A 23,472-nucleotide genomic window follows, 5' to 3' on the forward strand; every position below is an offset into this window, starting at 1 on the left:
TGATCCATTCATATAGAGTTTTGGTGGATCTTTTTTCAGCTTATTCAGTCTGCTGAATACTATGACTTGGGTTTTTGGAATATTAATTTTGATTCTGTATTTCTGGCAGTATTCTTCGATGTTATTTAGGACTGGTTGTAGGTTCGTTGCTGCTATTGACGGAGTGGGGGCACTTTTCCAGACTGCTACATCGTCAGCGAACTGTGATGCATAACCTAAATTTAGGTCCGACAGAGGCATATTACTCACGTACATGAAAAATAATATAGGGCTAACAACCCCTCCCTGCGGGACTCCTGCTTCGGGTGAAAAGGACCCTGAGTGGGCCCCATTTACATTTACTTTACACATTCTGTTATCCAGGAAGTTGGACAGCCAGCGAATAGTTTCCTGGGGTAATGCCATTTCAAGCAATCTATGTCGTAAGCCGTTATGCCACACTGTGTCAAATGCTTTCTCAATGTCGAGAAAGCAAGCTACAGTGCATTCTTTTTTGTTGAAGCTGTCGGTAATTGATTCTGTAAGTCGAATCAGGTGGTCTGTAGTTTGGCGGTTTTTTCGAAATCCGTTTTGAATTTCTGGTAATTTTGAATTTTCTTCTAAGTAAACTGACAGACGATTACTAATTATCCTCTCTAGTACTTTGCCAATACAACTGGTTAAGCTAATCGGGCGGTAGTTGTTTGGTTTATTCGCTGGCTTTCCTTCTTTCTGGAACATTAATATTATTGCTTCCTTCCAAGAAACGGGGATATATCCAGCTGATAGTGAGAGATTAAATAACGCTGTTAGGTGTTCATATTTATAATTAAATGTTACAGTACTTTTTAAAATTCCCGCCATAAGAAGTGTCAAAATATACGGTAACAGGAAGCTAATGTTAATCCTAGCGAGTGTATCTCGGAGAAAAAATATCACTTGTAACGAATTTACTGTTATACACTTATTTTAGTATCTACATTTGTCTCAGTTGAATGCGTGTAACATGTATTGTTAAATGTGCATTGTGCAAGTTTCGCCCGTTATTTAAATTTGTAGATTTTCGAGTGTAAAAATCAACAATAAATGCTTTATGAAAATACCAACGAATCATCGAATACTGTTGAACTTTCGAAAATCTCGCTTAACAAATAAAAGCAAAAGGCCGAGACACGGTAATGGAATATTGTTGGATCGCTAGAGTCAGTATACTATAAACCTTGAAAGATATAATTATGATTAACACTTATTAATCGGAAAACGACAACTATTTGATCAAGAAGATTTATAGATTTTGGACATTACGAGTCATTCAACCCCAGAGACTTCCGACGTTTGTATTTATACGAGGACATTAAATATTCATTTTTCTCTGTAAAAAGTAAGCTTGTAAACTGCGTTAGGCCAAATAGAATAGAGCCAGTAGTATTCCCGTCAAGTGCATATCAAGATAAAATTAATTTGCACATTTTGGTGGACTTGAACCGTCGATGAAATATTCAGTTCCAGACTAGATAGAAGACTAAATATTGTTTTTACGTTTGTAATTTTTTTGTGTATAAATAATTATTTGTAATAACAGTCATTATAAATTGTACAGTTTTTTTGTATGCTAAAATATATTTATGTTAAAGATAATTGTATGTATAACTCTTGTTAGCTAATATCATAAACTTGATAAATATTGACATTTAATTAATTTCTAAATTTAAATTTTCGGCTATTTGAAATCGTAATACGTAATGTACGTAAGATAATAAATCGGAAACTCGTCCGAGACAAATTATAATATGTGACTCATTTTATTTATTTATATTACCTAATTTAAACACGTCTGGACTAAAACTTTCCAAATTTTACACTTTTAGTTTCTTTTATAATAATAACTAAAGAATAGATAAAATACAAGAAATATATCATTTACCTGTGTAGTCGTTTGTTTTGTCGTTGACTGCCATTCCAGGGTAGCCCTAACGCTTTATATCAATGCTACTAGTCCACAAAACAAATTTTGAAGTAAATGTAGGGAATAAAACAAATGATTTAATGTGAATAGTTGAAAAACTGGTCTTCCTGTAAGAAATTTTCTGGTCCACTAATTCAACTTTAGCCTCCGTTACGTTTCGTGGGAATAATTTTTTCTCCTCAACTAAATTATGAATTATCTTTGAAATCATGTGATGTAAAACATATACCAGTCAAGCAGTTGAAATATAAGTTATCTGTTTGTTATAAATTCAGTTGAAGTTGGTCTTGGAAAAATCCTATTCAAGGAGCCTAAAAAAACAAAACAAACAAAAGTGCATCAGACCCTCAAACTACATTAATGCATGCTAAAAGTGCACTCAGCCTCCGTGAAAACCGGAAGAAGAAAAGAAAAAGATACGAAATTTGCATACCGACATAATAATAACACTAAATTTTTTGTGAGATAAAATGTTCCCCACTGGGACAGCGGAAATATTCGGATTTACAATGTTGAAACTAGGGGGTTCACTCTCCCTCGGTGGACACGGCAGATAGCTTGATGTGACTTTCTTTCCTATAAGAAAAACACGCTTACATAAAATATTAAGGAATTAGTATCACAGATTATTTAATCATATAATTTTTTTATAAAATAGATTAAGTTGATTTTTGATCAACTAGAATATTTATCTTAATTTTGTAAATTACAAAACTTATTTTTATTGCAAATATCATATACTATATTTAATTCATTATAAAATATTTGATTGTTTATTTGTTTTGATTACGTGATCTATTTTATGGTATGTTTAATTACAAACAGGTATAGAATAATTACAAAAACATTGTATAATGCACATTAATTACAAGCTACTATGTTGTGAACGTGTTTAGTTTGTTTCAATAAATAAATAGAATAAACTTATTTCATTACTTTTGTAAATGCATTTAATGTGACGTATTTAAATAAAAACGCCCCACACTATGTCTGTGGAATCGCATAATAAGAAACCAGATTTTGATACCGTGTTTGGCAGACCACAGATAACCCCTTGTGTAGCTTTGCCTTTAATACAAAAAACAATGCAATCCAAAACAACAATTGAATGAAAATTTAAAATCGGAAAACTCGTAATAGTTTGTTACTTCCACATGTGGCCCGGCATGATTAGGTGGTTAAGGCACTAGACTCGTAATCTATGGGTCGCAGATTTGAATCCCCGTCCCACCAAACACGCTCGCCCTTTCAGCCGTGGAAGTATTATAATGTAACGGTCAAGCTTGCTATTCGTTGGTAAAATAGTAGCCCAAGAGTTGGTGAAGGGTGGTGATGACTAGCTGCCTTACCTCTAGTTTTACACTGCTGAATTAGGGATGGCTAGCGTAGATAGCTTTCGTATAGCTTCGCACGAAATTAAAAACAAAAAAAAAATTCCACATGTAAAATGCCATAAAATAAAAGTGCAGTTTGTTACTTCCACATGCAACATGCCATAAAATAAAGTTACTCCTTAAAACGTTTAACCCATCGTGTTATAACTTTTTTTTTCTCTCGGGTTATATGTTCTACTCGAATTTCTTCTTCGAGGAATAAGGAGTATTGTTTATAACTGAAAAAATATACACTTTGCCACTTGTAATGCCACTCGTGATTTATATATATTTCTTTTCATGCGATTTTATACAATTTTTAGAATCTCAGAAGATAATTTAACATGTTTTTTTACGAAGTTTGAAAGATGCAAAATTAAAACGAGTTTGAAGCGCTTTTTCCTTGCATATCGTTTTTAATGATTTATCCACTAGAACAAAACAAAAGTAATTGGAAGTTATCAAACTGAACGCAACCTCGTACGCAAGAAGGTTAAACGGCTAAATCACTGATCCTAGCATTCAGGCATAGCTTCCCTAATTTTGAACTACAGAGTAGGGAGAAGGCAGCTCATTCCGCAGCAACCTCCTCCACAATAACTCTGATTGGTTTTTTAAACCGAATAAAAAAAATTGGCCTTCACTTTTCTAACGTGTCAACAGCTTAAAGCGCGTATGTTTTCAACGACATTGCATCTCGAATCTCGGACTTTTCGACGCGCTAACCATTAGGAAATGATTCAGAATCTGGCTCAAAACAAATGCATTACTTGTCTGAGTCACTGTGTGATAGTTGAGTACCAAGCCGGATTATCTGTATTGTTCATAAAATATATAGTTTAATTTAACTTTCATGAGTGTTTTATTTTACATTGAAGAAAAATAGTGTTTTAACTGCTGTCAAGAACACACACACACACACACACACACACACACACATACACACACAAGTCTGCTTTAAACTACGCTGCCCTAGTAATTCAGATGTAAGGCTGTTTTCTTACGATGCAAATATTCGGTGCCCATGGTGGCGAAGCATCATGTAACTTTGCGATTAACAACAACCAAACCATAAGTTGATGTTTGTTTTTATACTACATATAAGTATTGATACAGATTAACATGTATTCACCGAAGAAGAAAAACAATTTTCTAATTAATGAGTACTTAACATGTTTCATTAAATCGTCTTCACATCAATACATGAAATAAATATTTAACCCACCATTAATGCCAACCCTTCTAACATTGTGTAATTTTTTCTCGTAATTTACTAATATCAAGTTTTTAAACTTTTTTTAAATGTTAGTAATTTAACGTATTGTCTGTCTAATTTTTAACGTTCCGTTTAATCAGCTCAATCTTGCATTTCATTTTTACGAAGCTATCACCTCCCATATCGAAGGTGGAAGAAGTTATGTTTTCACCTCTGTGTATTTGTCGGCAAGATTTTTCAAAAATGGCTGAATGGATTCAGACGAAACTCGGTATGCGTTTCCACTATGTTTAAACTTAGAAGGGAGGGTCAAGGTCACAACAAAGGTCACGAAATAAAAAAAATATCTCTTAACATGGGGATTGAGTTATAACGTAAAAGTAGCATGAAAATCTGCCATTAATGATCGCATTTCGATTATTCGTGGTTAAAATATGTAGAATATTATTCGTCCTTGTCCTGCTATAAAGTTGGTTCGTGTTCGTTGATAACAACGGACATACGTACACATTTTCGTATTGTTTGAGAGCCAAATGAACAACGCTGAGTGATAGAAATGCTCTACGAAATGCCCTTCTAGTTCGTAATGGAATATTTGTATCATTTAATAAACATTTAGTATTTTATCATTATAATTACTTTCAATATTATTATAATTCTTTAGTTTTTCGTGTTTTTTCGGGATTCTTTATTTGATACATCTAATACTGTTAGGTGTTTTTCTGAATTATGAATCTGTCTCTTCTATATCAACTTTTTATTCATAAAATTTGTTCACTTATTACCTGCTGTTATGATACCTAATTGGTGAGGAGAGTAATTAATTATAAACCAACAAAAGTCAAAACTGCCACTGCATCTCATTCATATGAGTTGAGAAAACATCACGTGAATTTTGATATTATTTACAGCAACTATTTAACGACGAAATATTCTAATACCGTAGTTTGAATTCTCTGAACTTAGTTTATTCAATTGTGTCTGTGAAGCTCGTATCGCCGGTATTTGTTCAAGTGTTTATACGTAGTTTACATATGTAATGTGACCAACGAATAAAAAAAATTCCAACACTTTAGCATTTCCACTTAAGAGTTCATTGGTGGAATTCTTCAGGTGATGTAAAGTCAAAACGTGCACGCGCTTAGTGAATTTTGAATTAATTGCTTCACAGATGAACTCTCTACTAACGTTTTTCTTTAAGAAGATAAGAAGAGGGGGACAAACGGAAAAACAAACAGTTATAATGTTTAAGAGACAGAATAATAATTGATAATGTATTTTATCTATGCAAGAGGAGATGAAGGGCAAATTCTGAGAAAAGATGGTTTACAGTTTGTCATATTTATTTTATTCTGACAACTGTAAACTTCCTTTGAAGTAGCATCTCTCTCTTTTCTGACGTATTAATTGTAAAAAAAAGCCAATTTTAGGGTATATTTCATCATACATTTCAAAAAGGGGATAACTGTCACTTTTTGTAATGCGGTCACAGATAATCTTAATTAACATACTTTATTACACAGAGTATAATACTAAAAAGGACATCGTGACTACGTTTTATAAAAGAGACATCTAAAATTTTATTGATTTTTACACATTATAATCTGTAAAAGTGTAAATATTTTTACTTGAAAGGTGACAGGAGATAATTTATTTTTAAAGGTATAACAGAAAAGCAAACAGAGTTTTTATTACTATTGGTTAGGGTTTTAAATCTAACCTACACAGAGAAGTGTTCACGATCAGTAGTAACGACATAAGGGAAGGTGTCCCCATTCTTCAACATCGGAAGTGTTCCATGTGGTATCCTTGAAAACTGTCTACTGTCCCGGAGCGCAGTTACCATTGGAGAAAGTTTTTCGCAGTACACTGATGTCAGTGTTTTCACCTCCACTCCTCCTTACTCGCATTCCGAAATTCATTAATTGTATGGGGCTGACAACTTTCGAGGTTCCGTATGAACATGCGGCTGAATGTCATATCTTGTTTACATCAATTCCGAACAAAGATCGGGCTACCAATAGAAGTATCACCTCTTTAGCCTGATGGTATGCAGAGCTCACCTTGGCGTTTTCGTCTCCAGATGCTTAACCTGTAACCACCATAAATTTCGACACTTTAAAGTTAAACTTCAAAGCATAGCTTTGCCTATATAAGCTTCTGTCGTTCTTTCTTTTTTGTATTTATAGCGCACAGACTTCATATGGACTATCTGCGCTTTTTTCACCTCAAAAAATTGAACGTTGGATTTCAGAGTTGTAAATCCCTAAACATACCGATGACCTACTGGGGAATTTACCAAACCAGCTGTACAAAAGTCATATTGAAAGGTGAATAATAATAATAATAATAATAATAATAACTTGAATCTTTATTGTTATCTCTCTCGGTTCTAATTTTATAACGTTACTAGCTGGAACAGCTGTCCTTTGGACGGATGAAATAAAAACGTGTTTGTAACAAAGGATAGGAAATTGAGATTCTAATTTTTATTCATATAATAAATATTAAAAGTGCGATAAAAAATCATAGAGGTACAAGTACTGAAAAAGAAAGACATACTGTTTTCAATACTTTTATCAATATGAAATTAGATGGCGGTCTAACCCTCATGATATTTCTCATGTCATTCTGTATCACTGCATCTAGTTTGGTACTAATTGATCAATAAATGGGAGGCCCAACAAGGCTCGCAATCTGAGTGTCGCAGGTTCGAATCCTCGTGACATCAAACATGCTTACCCTTTTAGCCGTGGGAGCGTTACATAAGAGGGTTAATCCCACTATTCTTTGGTAAAAGAATAGCCCAAGAGTTGGCGGTGGATGTTAATGACTATCTTCCCTCTAGTCTTACAATGCTAAATTAGGAACAGCTAGCGCACATAGCCCTAGCGTAGCTTTGCATGAAATTCAAAACAAACAAACAATCAATAAATAGGGAAAGGTATAATGATCAGATATATATTGACGGTTAATTATATATAAATTTAAGCGCAATATTAAATTAATGTATGCATGTATACATTAAACACGCGTTTTAACTTAAACTCAAAATATTAAATACTGTTACATATCTCACCTATTCCATTTAAAATATATTCAAATAAAAAAAAAAACAGGTTGAAACAGTTAAGTTTTATATCCCATAAACTAATTTTGCAAATCGCTTGAAGTACTAAAATTGTAAATGTAAAAGTCGAATTAAATATGATGTTTTGGAAACAGATGAAAAGGAAGAGGCGGAAATATTGTAATTTTTCCAATGTATTTAATATTTTAATTAATGTGTTTAGTATTAAGACATGTCTTGAATGAATTGTAACACAGAATTGGCACCAATAGCTAAGATGTATTTGAGTAATAACTGCTGCATGAATAATATTCTTTATTTTTAACAAATTCTGTGCTTCCATGTAAACCGTGTATTTTATTTTCAAGTATAAATAGTTCCCTTTAAAGACATGTCAGTTAAACAACTAGGTCAGAGACCCAATAGGGTTCAAGTATAGCCGTCTCTAATTTTTAGCTACTGGTCAGAGGAGAGGTAGCCAGCTAGTAGAATTGACTTTGACTCGAATAACTGGATTGGCAGTCATTCTTAATAAGCAACCGGAGCTGAAAGTGCGGAATATGTTTAGAAGAATCGAGTTGTGAACCATAGATCTTTTGATCTACAACTCCATACTCTTAATATATGGGTAACGTCTAGCCCAGAATTCACTAACACAAATTCTGATAATTCTAAATTACCAATAATGATTAGTTTTCATTTTTATTATAACCATGCAAGTTTTTAAAAAGGCTTTTTCTGTTAATTATAAAGAAGGAACTAGTGAAAAAGCTGTGGTGCGCATATACGTTTCAGATAAGGGTAATATCTGGCTGAATCTTTATTTTTTATTTTTTTTGTAATCAGTAAAAATGAACACTTTAAAATAAAATAAGAGATGGTACTTACGATAATTATATACGAGCAGTTAAGTGATAGCATTGATGTTTTTCTTTAAAATTCTCTTCAATATATCTGGGTTACTCTTACTTGTGTAATGTTTTAAAGTTCATCTTTAGCACTATTATGTTTTATTTAGAAAAGTGTTATCTTAACTTTATTGTACATTTATAGGATACAGGTAACAAATATATTTTTGTTGTTTAATAATTATACAAATGCTTCAGCTTTTTAGTTAAATGCTCTTACTTCCATGTAACAGTTTTAAATGAACCATGGAATTATTTTTATTGGTTACTCAATTGGAGACCGTGTTACTTCTAGGTGATGTACCCATTTACAGCTTATCAAAATATATTTTACAAAAAACATTTTAGTGCAATATAAACTTATTTAAGTAAGAAAATCATATAAAACACGTTTACATTGTATTTGGATAATATATGCAATGGAGGGTTAAAATTTATTAAATATAGTAGAGATTTGACTTTGATTACAACAAGACGGAGTTATATTACTTCAAAAGCTTGAAACCTTATTGTAGTAACAGAATATATGCTACCATAGGAATCTTACTGAGGTTTGTTTCTTCCCTAAACAATGCTCATTACCATCATTTGAAAGGAACTACGCTATTGGTGTGTAGTTTTATCTTTTCCGTGCTATTGGTTTACAGAAAGGAATTACGTGAAAATAAAAGACTGGTATTGCCGAACTAGGGTTTCGAGAATTCAGGTTTACAACTCGTTGCCACGAAAACGAATTCCGCACTTTGTAACCGCTACTGCTGCATAAAAATATTGGTCATGCCAAAGGCAACCCAAAAATATCTAGTGGCTACTGCCGACTAGATGCATTGTCTCAAGTTTCAGTTGATATTAAGGACATCCATATGTAAAACTATGTGAACAGTTCTGAAACAAACAAACAAATGGAGATAAAGAAAACCTTATGCAATCAAGTGATAAAATGAACCGACAACAAAGCTAAACTTCTGAATATTATACCCGTTGAGCGATGAAATTGCAATTTCATTCTGCATACAAAATTGAGGTATGCTTTCACAATGACTTTGAAACGTTTAAGTTGCTATCCACGACAAACAAGTTTTAACTTCTTTTAGTTATTACTCACGACAAAATTTTTAAAGATTTTGTTAGTTTGAATTTCGCGCAAAGCTACTTGAAGGCTATCTGCGCTAGCCGTCCCTAATTTAGCAGTGTAAGCCTAGAGGGAAGGCAGCTAGTCATCACCGCCCACCGCCAACTCTTGGGCTTCTTTTACCATCGAATAGTGGGATTAACCATCACACTGTAACGCCCTCACGGCTTAAAGGGCGAGCTTGTTTGGTGTAACGGGGATTCGAACCCGCGGCCCTCGGATTACGAGTCGAACGCTTTAACACATCTGGCCATGCCGGGCCGTTGTAAAGGTTTCGGATATTATCCGTGACAAAAAATAAATAAAAAAATTTCGAAATACTTGTTATTGTCCTCGACAAAACTGTGAAGTTAAGCACTTTGTTTTGTTCCTAAGAATTGCATTGTAAGAAAAGTATTTCTCTGTGTATGAATTGTTTTCTTTTATTATAATGAAATGCATGTTTGGATTTAAGTACAAAGTTACTTTGCTCTGCCCATCATGAGTATGGAAACCCCGTTTCTAGTGGTGTGAGTCTGCAGAATTGCCGCTGTGCCACTAGGAAGCATAATGAAATGTTCAAAGTATTGTTTGAAATTATTTTGCTTATAATGGAAATAACTCGGTACAAACTGTGTTGTCATTTACGGTTTGTGGCTTAAAAATTTATTTTAGAGGAGTAACTAAATAACAATTACAAATATTATTTTGTTTCCATAATTAGCAAATACATAGATGAAGACTATTTACCTTTATTTTTTATGCACAAGCTTTTGAAATGCAGTTTCTTAGATGACTCGTATGAATATATATATATATATAAACTAATTAATTTGTGTGTGATTATAGTAAAGAAACATTTTAGTTAAACTAAACACAAAGAATAATTGATTTACTTTTTCTTTATTATTACCTTTTTTCGCAATTTCTACAGTTTATTTTGCTAGAAAATAGTATAGTTATTTTAGTCTTTCGTTTGGTTTATACTATAATCAATATTTTTTTTTTTTTGTAAACCATTATAGTTTGAGGCACAGAAGTAACCTTGAGAGTCTGTAAAATTAAAACCCGGGATTTGATTTTCTACACAGTGGACACTGTAAATGTGGCTCATTGTGTAGCTTTACTATTACATGCAGAACTAACTGCCTTCACTCTAGTCTAAATCTTCAAATTTAGAATATCGCAGATAGCTGTGGAGTTGCTCTGTGCGAAGTTCAGCAAACAAATAGAAGGTATATAATTTTAATACCAGACGACATGATTAATTATTCTAGGTTCAGGTTGTTTGTTTTCAATAATGTCCACTACTTAAATATTAAAGTAGTAAGCTTTCTTCCAATTAATATATACACGATTCTTCTCTGGCGCTGTAACTAAATTAAAAAAAAAAAATGATGTTGATGAAAAGTTTTATTTGATTTTTGCTTCTTGTATATAATGAACTATCTGTAATGTGCTCACCGTAGGCATCAAAACTGAACATTTAGCGTTATAAATATAAGTTTTAGTGTTATAAGATTTATTTCTGAGCCGCCAAAGGACATTGCTTTAAGACATTCTTGTATCTCCTGTATTGATAAAAATAAACAGACAATCCTCTTTAAAAGTACCTGAGCGGAGAGTTTTCGTTTTTCCTTGTGTTTTCGGGGACTTCTTCTTCATCTAGGGAACAAATAAATATAGACGATTCAATGCATGTTTAAGCGCATTAATATTTAACTAATATTGCTATCCTAACTTATTTTTATATCAAACGTTCCTTACATACCTTCTTTGTGTATAATGAGCGAGTACTAATGGATTATTGAAATTCCAGTTTCCGAAGATAACCAGGATTGGCACCTCCTCGAAACACACAGATTGTCTATTACATTGTTACTGAGTAAAAGAACATGTTCACTGGCACCTTCTACTAAGTTCTTCACAATGGCTTCGTTAACCGGAATCTTTATTCTCTGTTGGTTACAATTATATTCATTGGTGAATGTTGTCAGAACAGGTAAGTTAGTTTTTTTATTATCGGTTACTATTATTATTAAACAACAGTAGGCTAAAAGGAATGTCACGTATCGTACAAACGTTACGTTTACAAGTTGCCAGAAACTAAACACCATCCGTTAACGTACTTTTTAATTTGTAGTTTAAAAATAACATTTCATTTAAATCGGTCGACATTTTATATGTTTACCATATTTTATTTGCTTGGCGTTATCTATTGGGAATATTATAGTTTAAGTCAATTTTTCGAATTTGAAATCGTAATAAAAATAATCTTCTTTAGTTTTTCAGCTTTACTGGTGTCAGTTGAAGTCTTTGTTTGTAATTAAGCTCAAGGCTGCGCAATGGGCCATCGATGGTCTGAATAACACGGGTATCGAACTACGGTTTTGAGCATTATAAGTCCGCAGCGTGCTACTGGAGGGCTGTTCAGAGTCACAATAATATATCCTGAAATTCCAATTATTTATAAACTCTTTTAATCAGCTGAAATAGAACATTATGGAAAACGCAAAATATTTGCATACAAGAGGTTTATTTTAACAACTGATTAAAGTGAATACTTTTGCACTGGTCAGTAATTAAAAATTAGAGACTTCTAAACACGAAACCTGATTGCTGGCCTTTAAGGTGCAAATGACAATATCTTTGACAAATTGTTTAGACATTCCTACAAAAAATATACATTTCGGATATTTTACAAATAGACATAGAAATACGTAATTTGTTCAAATTAAAGGAGAATGATCATATTTATTCAGAACGATTTTTTTTATTGAATTTCAGGACACCGTGGGTTTATGCAAGCCAGAAACGTTTCGGGAAGAGCTAAAGTTACGGAAATTTATTTCGCTTTTCAAAAACATTCCCAAAGTTGGATTAATATTTTAGTATAAGATACAATTTAAAATAAATGGTCCAAAATTAGTGGTTCTCTAGAATCTGGGTCACTGCGAGCTATCATCAACAAACTCACAATTGGAAGCTTTGTATCCTTTCCTCTCAGTGGATTCAGCAGATAGCCCAATGTGGCTTTGTTAAAAGAAGCGCGCGCGCACACACACACACACACACACACACACACACACACACACACACACACACACACGCTTTGTATCCATTAGTAAAATGAAATCACATTCGTGTTTATGCACCACAAGAAAAGGTTCTAAAAGCCACTTATAGCTGAACAGTAGTTACGCTGCCTTTATTAGAACCTGTTTGCCTAATCACTGCTTCGAGATTATGAAATTGGTTTTGTGTCACTGTGCATGCTTCCTTGGATTTATCTCTGGCATCTATGGTTCTCGTTTTCCCTACACATTGTAAAATGATTTTCATCTATCTGCTCATGACTTGACTTACTTTCAAGGTCATGTTTAAGTCTTTTAAATTATTAAATATACAGCTAAATTCTTTAGTATTCAGTTATGCATAGAATAAGACCCATTTCGCAGTGGCATAGCAAATGTAAAAACTACTAGTTCTGGATTTTCTCATTTGATTAATTTTACTTATTTCGCTGTTTGTTATAATTTTCACATCAATGTGTCAAGAATGAACTTCAACGTTAAGGTCTGCATATACTTTAAGAGTACACCAGCCGCAGAGTCCAGTGATACTTTTAGCATCATACTGGATCAGGGGTTCGATTCCCTTTGGTAGACAAAGCAGACAGCCCAAAGTTTCTAGGTTGTAAGAAACTAATATATATTACATCTTCTAATAATAGGACCAAAAACAGAAAAAGGAAGAACCTCGGGAAAAAGCAACAACAAAATTTTATTTTTTTGTTTACATCGGTGATATGCTTATCAGTATGTTCCCCGCTGGGAAAGCGTTAAGTACACGGATATACAACGCTAAGATCAGGAGTTCGATTCCCTTCAATGGAGACAGCAGATAGCCGATGTGGTTTTGTTATAAGAAAATACATGTGCATCACACACACACACACGCGCGCGCGCACACACACACACACACACACACCTTATCAGTATAGTGATTATTAAATAAATCCTACAATTTAGCTTTCCTGTGCATGTATATTCAGTTAATAATGTTGCATAATACATTAGAATTATTTTGATGCTATGGCCGAAGTTGCGTTTGCAAGTAGCTAACTACTTACTGGTTTACTACTTTTCCTGATTTATCTTTTGTATTTGTACTTTTTTCGTGTTCTCTCTTTTTTACGTTTTTCTCTGTTTTTACTGTATTTCTGCTGCATAGCAAGAAGAACACTTCCAAGAAAATAAGACTGGTAAAATTCTCTGCTACATATTCTCTTACATTGTATCAGACCCTTCACGTTTTGGCTTCTGATTAGTAATGATCTGGTGGGAATTTCCCATACGTCATTTTAAATAATCCCAGAGGGAAATGGTCATGCGAAGCATCAATAAGTAATGGAGCGACATGAGTGGACAATCAGTTATGGTAAACCTAGCTGGGAGGCCTCTTGGTGGAATATAATTATTCATATATAGTGTACATGACTGGTTGGAAAAAATGTCATTATAGCCATGAGTTTAGAGAAGAATAAGCTCAAAACAGGAAAAATTTTTTTATTTGCCAAACACTGAAGTTTAGGTGCAGTATCTTGTAGATACCATAAATGTTGAAAGAACATTTTTCCTTCGTGGATCTGGTACTTGCATTACACTTTGTGTGTTCCCTAGCATATGCATTCAGCAGAGAACCACAAAGAACTAGCAAGAGTATGGATTCAATGGCAAGAGTGGTCTGAGTTAGAACCTCCAACTAGCAAGGAAAGCTGAAAGGAATCCTAACTATTTTCTGGGTAGATTCATTTAAGTTAGATACATGTTAAATGGCCACGGAATCGGAGAAAATGGACAAGTTAGAATGGATAGATACAATGTCCGAAGAAATCTACAGGTATAACAAACACAAAATACCAAAGTCAAAAGGGAATCATAACCTTTATTTTCCGAGCTATCAACACTGGTAATTAATGTCAAATGCAGTTACATTGCACCTTTTAACCACTGAAACCACTAACTCAGTAACAGTCAAGACAAAACGCCATTCCTGGCAAGTGGTAGAACAAGAGATACATTTGTTTGGTTGTTGTACCTGTGACTTGATCAGATGCTTAAAAATTCCAAAAAATATACAGATATGCCCTTCAGATCTGTTGGAAAAGATGTGGGTCATCTGCACTTTATGACAAATTCCATTCTTCAGAGAGACTAAGCATTGGTAACATGGGGAAAGGGCTAGCAACAACACTTTCAGTTGGAAACCTGAGGTCTTATGCTATAGGAGGAAGAATATTAGCAAGAAAATAACCAAAAATAATTATATTGTCGAGCTACAAGTAACTCAGGTGAACTTCAAAAGAATCCATAAGGTCTCCAAAGAGACAAAGCCTATCCACGAAGATAGCCATTGTTGATAGTGGCTCTTGAGTATATTTTCTGTGACTTTAAAACATCATAACATGGCAACTCCAGTACATAGAATACTAATAGTTCTCTCTTTTCTACTTGTATTATTCTCTCGTTTGTTTTGAATTGTGCTTTTATTATCATTATGTTTGAGTTGTAATTACACATTTACCAATTTTTGCTGAGATCTTGCGTAATTTATCTTTAATTATTTTTTCCTCTATCTTATTTCAAGTTTACTTTGATCATAGAGTTGGTTGTTCTTTTTTGTGCGATGGTTCAGATATGTTTATTTCATTCCTGTTTGAGTTACGTAGCATTCGAATATCATATCAAAATGCTTTTCGATTATTATTTTTAATGTCTTGTTTGTTTGTTTTGGAATTTCGCGCAAAGCTACTCGAGGGCTATCTGCGCTAGCCGTTCCTAATTTCGCAGTGTAAGACTAGAAGGAAAGCAGCTAGTCATCACCACCCACCGCCAACTCTTGGGCTACTCTTTTACCAACGAATAGTGGGATTGACCGCACGTTATAACACTCCCACGGCTGAAAGGGCGAGCATGTTTGGTGTGATGGGGATTCGAACCTGCGACCCTCATATTACGAGTCGCACGCCTTAATCCACCTGGCCATTGCACATATTTATTTAATACTTGAAGAATTTGAAGTGCCTGCCCAAAAATACTTTAGTACATTATCAGAATATATGACTTAGATGAGTATACTTGCCAAGCCGGGCCTAATGTCTTTTGCTTTATGACTATCGTTACTTACACTATGTTTCTGATTTAAACGATGTTGGAATTGAATAACTATTATACAAGTGTATAACAGCATATCTGGAACACAAACTGAGCCATCGTCGGTGCCGCTGCAAGGTGATTTTTAAATTACATAAAATAATTAAGAACTCACGTTGAAAGTGGGTGTTAAGTACTAAGTTTTTTTAATTAATTATTTAATACAAACATAAGAAATTAATGTTTTACTTGATTATTTGCAAGTTATACTTATAACTTTAAACGGTGCAATGAATTTTTATGCATGGTTGTTACATGCTATAATTCCCAGATCTTTTTGTTTTACTCTCTTTGTGTATGAACGTGCAGGTGTTGGAGAACTTTATAAGTCTTATAGACCTTCCAGTTGGAAGAAGTGTATAACAACACATGCTAAACACATTTATGGAAAGAAAAATCATGTTTAGCACTGTAAGGTTATATTTATGTTTCCATACTACGTGGATTCATTAGAAAGTACAGTCGTAAGTGTGAATTTTATGTCAGTTTATTAATTCATTTATCAGTTAGGACTGTTACAATCGTCCATTGTTGAAATTATAATCGTGATAAGTGAATTTCTTATGACGGCAAACTTTAGACGTTATTGATTACTATTTTGATAAATGTACGCGTTAGAAAATCTTAATGTACTTGTATATTTTTTGCTATGAATACTTTTATAAACTCATTAATATTGCAATTTTATCGCTTTCTCAAGTTGAACAAACACGCGGCCCAGCTAACTAATGAATGGATATTTGCTGTAAAATTCTTAATTATACTATAAGTATGGCTACCAGGTTGACCGCCAATTTTGATTTCATTCTTTTAAGCTCCTCGGTGACGCGGATATGTCTACGTATCTACAACGCCATAAATAGGGTTCCGATATCCGTCGTGGGCAGATTCTATTGTGTAGTTTTATGCTTAATTTAAAAAAAAATCATTCTTTTAAGTCGTGCGTTTAACAAATCATTTTTATTACACTTTTGTTCAAAGTTGTCTTTGATTAAATATTTGTCAATACACACCAACAAACCACAACAAATAAGAAAGTGACACTCAAAAATAACCAACTTTGTGATCGCAACCCTCTTATTCGGAACCTTTACTTCATAGAATTAACCAGATTATTTAAAGTATATGGTAGTAATTCTTCTCCTTATAACAGTGTTAATAACTTCATTTTTAGTAACATCATGAAATCTAGATAAAGATTTTCTTGGCATCACCTACAGCTGTATCAAACACCATTATTTACGATAATTACTTAAGCTAATATCACGTGATACTAAACGCTATTTAATTAGGAGTCTCATAAAATTTAGCATATTTTTCCTTGAAAGTTTGTAATGAATAATAAACTTCCACCCGTGTGATTCTTTTTAAAAGTTGAACTAGAAATTGCTAATCTAGTTTGCTTGACCTAAGCAATACTTATGTATCTGCACGTTCTTTCACTCTATAGTTTTGTTTATTTAAATCAGCCGTCTGAAATATTAAAGTTATACTTTTACTCTTAGATTAAAAGTGCAACAAGAATTTTAAACCCATACCTCACGTGATTTTTTTTTTCGTGTAGGTGTGCGTAAAAAGCACGGTCAAAATTGAGCGCATTTTTCTTCAATTGTAGGTTATAAAGATCTATCAGTGTTCCAATTTTGAAAAAAAAAGCACGTGAAAGTTATGTTTTTTCTATCAATTAAAATTTCTACTTTCGGATCGAAGAAAAAAATAGAAAGAAATTCATTGAAAATTGTATATATTTCATGTATTTCTTAATGGATTGCCCTAAATTTGGTATATGAAGTAAGAACATATTTACTGAAAAGATGTGACAGTTCGGATTACCACTCTACAAGCTACAAAAAGTGGAAATTTTCTAAACTATCACTTCTGATAATAGCATACAGTATGTCCTGCAGGTTGTGTCTGACCAAATACAGTGTGTTTTGATATGCCCAGTCAAGCGACATTTTTGTATATCAAATAAACTATCTAAATCTTGAAGTTGACAAAAGTGTTTTATTTAAAATAATTCTGCTTGAAATAAAACTAATTTGAAGGATATAGATGGGGCAGTACTTTAGTTTTATAGATGCTCATTCTTAATTTTAAAAACAAAACAGGCGGACTTACACGCTAGAAATCAGGTTTCGCTACCCGTAGTGGATAGAGCACAGATAACTTACTGTGCAGTTTTGTGCTTAACTACAAACCAATAAGTTAAAAAACAGAGAGGCAAAATATTTAGGTACTGTAGGTTAGAGGACAATCACTATATTTCTACGTTAAATTTTAAGCGATCTTGAACAAGACAGGAAAAGCTCCATACAAAATATGAAATAAAAAAACGGGAGCGAAAAATTGACAGAGTTTACTTAAGTTCCTAATTTTTGTTTTATTTTAAAACACTTAAGAACATGCGGGCCTGGCATGGCCAAGCGTGTTAAGGCGTGCGACTCATAATCTGAGGGTCGCGGGTTCGCATCCCCGTCGCGCCAAACATGCTCGCCCTTTCAGCCGTGGAGGCGTTATAATGTTACGATCAATCCCACTATTCGTTGGTAAAGTAGTAGCCCAAGAGTTGGCGGTGGGTGGTGATGACGACTAGCTGCCTTCCCTCTCGTCTTACACTGCTAAATTAGGGACGGCTAGCACGGATAGCCCTCGAGTAGCTTTGTGCGAAATTCCAAAAACAAACAAAACAAGAACGTGCGTTACGCTAGCATCTGTTAAGCATATAGCAAATTGTATGAAAATACTATTATTTCATTATATCTCATATCACGCGTAAGTTTCCTGAAAAAATGTAATCATTAGCACCTGGTTATGAAATGTATTGTTTCGAAACTGGTAAACATCACAACCATAAAGCATTTGAGAATTTTAGTTTCACCATATGTTGTTTGTACATATACATACATACATACATGCACGCACACACGCACGCACATCTATATAATGAGTGACAGGAGGCTTTATCGTTTCACAGCATTCTCATATTTTAACCAATTTGTATAGCTTCCAAATTCTTAAAAGGGTCGTGATTAATGCAGTTATGCATAAAAAGTACATATGGAAACAAAACTCTTCAAGATACTCTGGTTCCGGGCGGCCTGTGTTTGTACATACATATACCATCAGAAGTGTCTCAATAATTTTTTAGTTCCAGGTTATGGCAGCTTGCTGACAGAAATGTCTAAGAAAGATCTTAGTTCACTAACGGTTTTGATAGTGCTGTGAAATGTGTTGACTTTGACTTGAGTTTGTTTGTTTTGTCAAGACTACGTGAAACACGATTCAGCTGATCTTTTCTACGTTTTGTGTACCTTCATCAGAGCCAAGGAGATACGTATACATTCAGACTGAATACGTACTGAAAGCATCTGTACCACATTGTCAAACAAATACAATTCTTGTATTTATAGTTAGTGTTTACCTGAATACTCCCTTGAGCTTTGGTTTACTCACCAGTGCTAATTGTATTAGAAATGCTTTCACCTGCTGTCTATCTCAATATTATGCGTTTCGAATCGCAATTTTGTCTCCTCCATAATTTTTTGTTCACTTTTCTGTTATTCTTTGTGAATTATTTGTCTCCGTTTTGTTTAGTTTATCTTTATTCCTTTTTCTTTTGGCAATATTTCTTCACTTGTACTTTCTTTTTTCCCAGTAAGCTTTCAGTATTTCTTACCTAACATTGAAGAATTACATCACAATGTGTTAGGTTTTAAAGATTTGAACAAAGGAATTAACTCAACACATAAATTGTAGCTTCTAGAGGAAAACATGGATCACTCAGCTAAAGTAAATGTTTGATGCTGTTGTTGAATTTAGGACAGGTGGTTTCACCTGGTTCTTATCTTTGACTGAAAGACAAAGCAACCATTACGAATTACAAAATTCTAAGAACCCATGAGTGAAAGTAAAAGAGAATAATGGTACAATATGTCAACCACACTACATATACAATATCTTGTGCCAACGAGGCCTTTTCGTTAAATACCAGGACTTATCAAGCTCTCTGTAAACACAGCGACATTACTCGTGCTGTACAAAGGTAAAGCTGGGTGACGCAGTTCGTCTTGATCATGGTGTACACAAATAGAGAAGATGATGTTGCCGTTCCTCTTGTACAGGTTGTATCCAAGTATAGTACGTGGTGGCATCGTTTCTTTTTGTCAGGGTGTACACAAATAGAGAAGATGATGTTGCCGTTCCTCTTGTACAGGTTGTATCCAAGTATAGTACGTGGTGGCATCGTTTCTTTTTGTCAGGGTGTACACAACTATAACTGATGGTGGTGCTGTACATCTTGATCAGGCTGTACACAAGTATAGCAGGTGGTAATTTAAAAAGTTTCCATCCAAGAACCTTTTGTTTGTCACATGGCTGTAATAAAAATATCTTCCTCCGTTGTACCTCAGTAACAATACGACATCTTAACTTGCACTTTCTAAACCATTCAAACTGTAACTGCAATTTTTGGACATTACGAAATGTTGTGTGACAACTAATGTACATAATCATAGTGACGAATAGTAACGGACATAGAATCACAGTTATCAGTATAGAAAATTGATGATCGGTTATTAAACAATACACGATCAATTATCACAATACTGAAAATACAGTGTAGCAGCAAGTTTACTGATCATTGTAAAATATATATAATCACAGGTTGAACAATCCCAGTTATCTTTAGCATCCCACAGAGCAGTTACCGAATAATAAATATTATAAAATCGTATTTACCAATTAACCACAGTTACCTGAGAATAAAGGATGCAGACATCCTAGTTCTTTAACATCATACAGCCACAAGTACCTGATAATACATGATATAAATCCGAGTTACTTCACAATACATGACGTAATTTCGAGTTTCTTAAGTCACAATTACCTGAAGAAAAGCATTTTATTATAAAAGTGTGAAAAAAAGAATAACTTTGGTAAAATACTAATATTGTTTAATAGACTGAGAATATTTTTATATGATTGTTATATCAAGATCTCTGACTGATCACATTTTGTGTGTAGTAAAGACACCCTTACGTATGAACAAAACCATATTTTTTTTCAAAAGCCGGTATTTTACTATTTTGAGTTGACTGAATATTATCAACATAATGTAATGCTTAAAAATTGTTGTTAAACCTATAACGCAAGTTATTGGTATATTTTGTTTGGAAGCTTACAGCATTGCATATTATATTTCAAACAGTGTTATGGACATGTTTTGTTATATTTCAAAAAATTTTAGTGCATACTGGAGGGATTTACATATTTTGATAAAAGTAAAAACAAAACAAAAAAACGACCTTTACACTTTAGATAAATATATTCTTTTATATTTCTCTGTAATGTACAGGACGTTTTTACTTGACTTTTATCGAAAGTGTTAAGGACAATGCAATGTTATTATATTCATTTCACTTTTTTATCACCAGGGGTAGTATTATATCATTATGATATTTAGTTCACATCTGTAGGTAGTGTTATGAATAAACTGTTCTGGTATTGTATACTTTGAAAAATAACTTTTCTGGTGAGTTTTTTTTTTTAAGACGTATAAATAAATGTGTGTGGGAAAGTAAAGTTCAATCAGTCATTGGGATATATTAAGTCTATAAATATTAATTTTTAGATTTCCTGTCTTACATTGCTTTATTGGATCGAGTATCACTATGCATGAATGATATTAACTTACAGAACTGACCTTACCGTACAGTAAGATTTAGTGATATTGTTAGGCCAAGCAACACAGATGCTTTAACTATGTGTAGAAAGTAAGTGCTCTTTCACAGTCCCTTTATACAGTTCCAGCCATTCTTTGCGCCAATTGTAAGATTTAGTAACGATGTTAGGCCTAATACGTACTATTTGTTCTTTTTATCACAGCTTCTTTCTACGGTGCTAGCTACGTGTTTGTGCCAATTCAAGATGCTTCTAGTGACACTGATATCTTCTTCAGATTCAAGACCCATCGTGCTGAAGCTCTACTCTTCCTAGCTGCTGGACCTCCAGACTATTGCTTGCTTACTCTTCAAGGTGGTGAAATAAAGGTACACCAAATATGTGTGTTTTTGTACTTGGCTCATAGATGTTGCGAAGGTCTATTGTTAGTTTTGGTAGGATAGTATTCGACTTCTTTAACAGGTACCTATTGATTCTTAAATTCCATTCCATATAGAGACAAAAGGTATGTGTTGACTTTACAAAGAAATTGATTGTTAACGTCTATGCTGTATGTATCAATAAATTTAGGTTCAGAAAAAAAAATGGTGTTAAACGAAATGCTCCTTGGGTAGTGTCGAAAAAACAAATATGAACTGCTATTGCTCACAATTCTGACTTATATTCCGAAGTTGATAAGTTAACATAAATTGGGGAGGATGGCATCTGCGCTTTACATTATTTTTAAAATTGATATGTATTTCAGTGATTTATCGATTTCGTGTAAATCAAATAAGGTTCTGTTGGCATTTAATATAAGAAGGAATGTGAATTATATATTTCATTATAAACAGCTCAGAAAATTGCCGTAACATCAGACATTGTGTATTATACAAATAATACGCCAATGATCTTGCAGTTTGGAAGTTTTTTGTCTCGTTGATTAAACTTTACGGTCAAAATATTAATCGTTTCTTCAGATCATACCTCTTGTTGGGCCCGGCATGGCCAAGCGTGTTAAGGCGTGCGATTCGTAATCTGAGGGTCGCGGGTTCGCATCCCCGTCGCGCCACACATGCTCGCTCTTTCAGCCGTGGGGGCGTTATAATGTGACGGTCAATCCCACTATTCATTGGTACAAGAGTAGCCCAAGAGTTGGCGGTGGGTGGTGATGACTAGCTGCCTTCCCTCTAGTCTTACACTGCAAAATTAGGGACGGCTAGCACAGATAGCCCGTGAGTAGCTTTGTGCGAAATTAAAAAACAAACATACCTCTTGTCTTTGTGGCTTGTCTGACATGTAAGGATCATGCAGCTCGTATCTTAACTTGAATTTGTAAAAACGTTTAAGAGTTTCTTACCGAGTTATGCTAAAGTTTAACATGATACAGTTTATACGTGTTTTAAAGAACTAATATGTACAGGTTTGTGATTTACCTTGCTCATAATAACAACTTTACGGATTTACAGCTATTGTATTAAATACTTCGGTACGTTTGGTAATTAGTTTTAATATAATCTCTTAGGCTGAGTTTTTGCCTATCCCGATTAATGTAGTGTGGAATCTGTTGCATGCAGTTTACTGTTGGCCATTTCGCTGTTCCGTTTGCCGCTGGGCGTGGTCAAAAGATTTTACTAAGTAATGGACTATGTCTTTACGAGAAACCGACTTAGAAATACGAAGTATTTAATTCATATCTTAAAATTAATTATTATCTTTGTCTGTTGTTAAACATAGAATAATCATATAGTCTCTTTTTTTCTTCGTAAAACTATCCACCCATGACACTAATACTCGGGTTTTGATATTTGTGGTGGAGCACAAGTGATAATAAACTCTATGGATGAATGTACAACAGTAAACTTATCTGCATCCGCAAGTAGTGTTAAACATGGACAGAATTGAATTTCAGTGACACTAGAAGGATCTAAACTTATTTAAAGAATAGTATTCTTTTTACTGTTGTAGTAATC

General features: G+C 33.7%; 1 protein-coding gene and 1 long non-coding RNA gene across 3 annotated transcripts in view; one reads left to right on the forward strand and one right to left on the reverse strand.

Moving 5' to 3' along the window:
- LOC143249091 (chondroitin sulfate proteoglycan 4-like) overlaps positions 1-23,472 on the forward strand; it is a 64,809-nt gene that overhangs the window by 25,735 nt on the left and 15,602 nt on the right. Inside the window, exons 2-4 of one of the 2 annotated variants that reach the window (XM_076498348.1) lie at positions 6,724-6,864; positions 11,443-11,625; positions 21,725-21,888. In XM_076498348.1, the coding sequence (XP_076354463.1) occupies positions 6,738-6,864; positions 11,443-11,625; positions 21,725-21,888 (474 nt within the window). In that variant the 5' untranslated portion in view covers positions 6,724-6,737. The remainder of the gene's footprint in view (positions 1-6,723; positions 6,865-11,442; positions 11,626-21,724; positions 21,889-23,472) is intronic. The other variant, XM_076498349.1, reaches the window with a different exon arrangement.
- LOC143249097 (uncharacterized) lies at positions 1,837-11,531 on the reverse strand. The gene is made up of 3 exons (XR_013027522.1): positions 11,395-11,531; positions 11,237-11,288; positions 1,837-2,521 (listed from the first exon to the last, which is right to left on the reverse strand). It is a non-coding gene; the product is annotated as an uncharacterized LOC143249097 (long non-coding RNA).

Source organism: Tachypleus tridentatus, chromosome 4, assembly GCF_004210375.1.
Source record: "Tachypleus tridentatus isolate NWPU-2018 chromosome 4, ASM421037v1, whole genome shotgun sequence".
Lineage (NCBI taxonomy): Eukaryota > Metazoa > Arthropoda > Merostomata > Xiphosura > Limulidae > Tachypleus > Tachypleus tridentatus.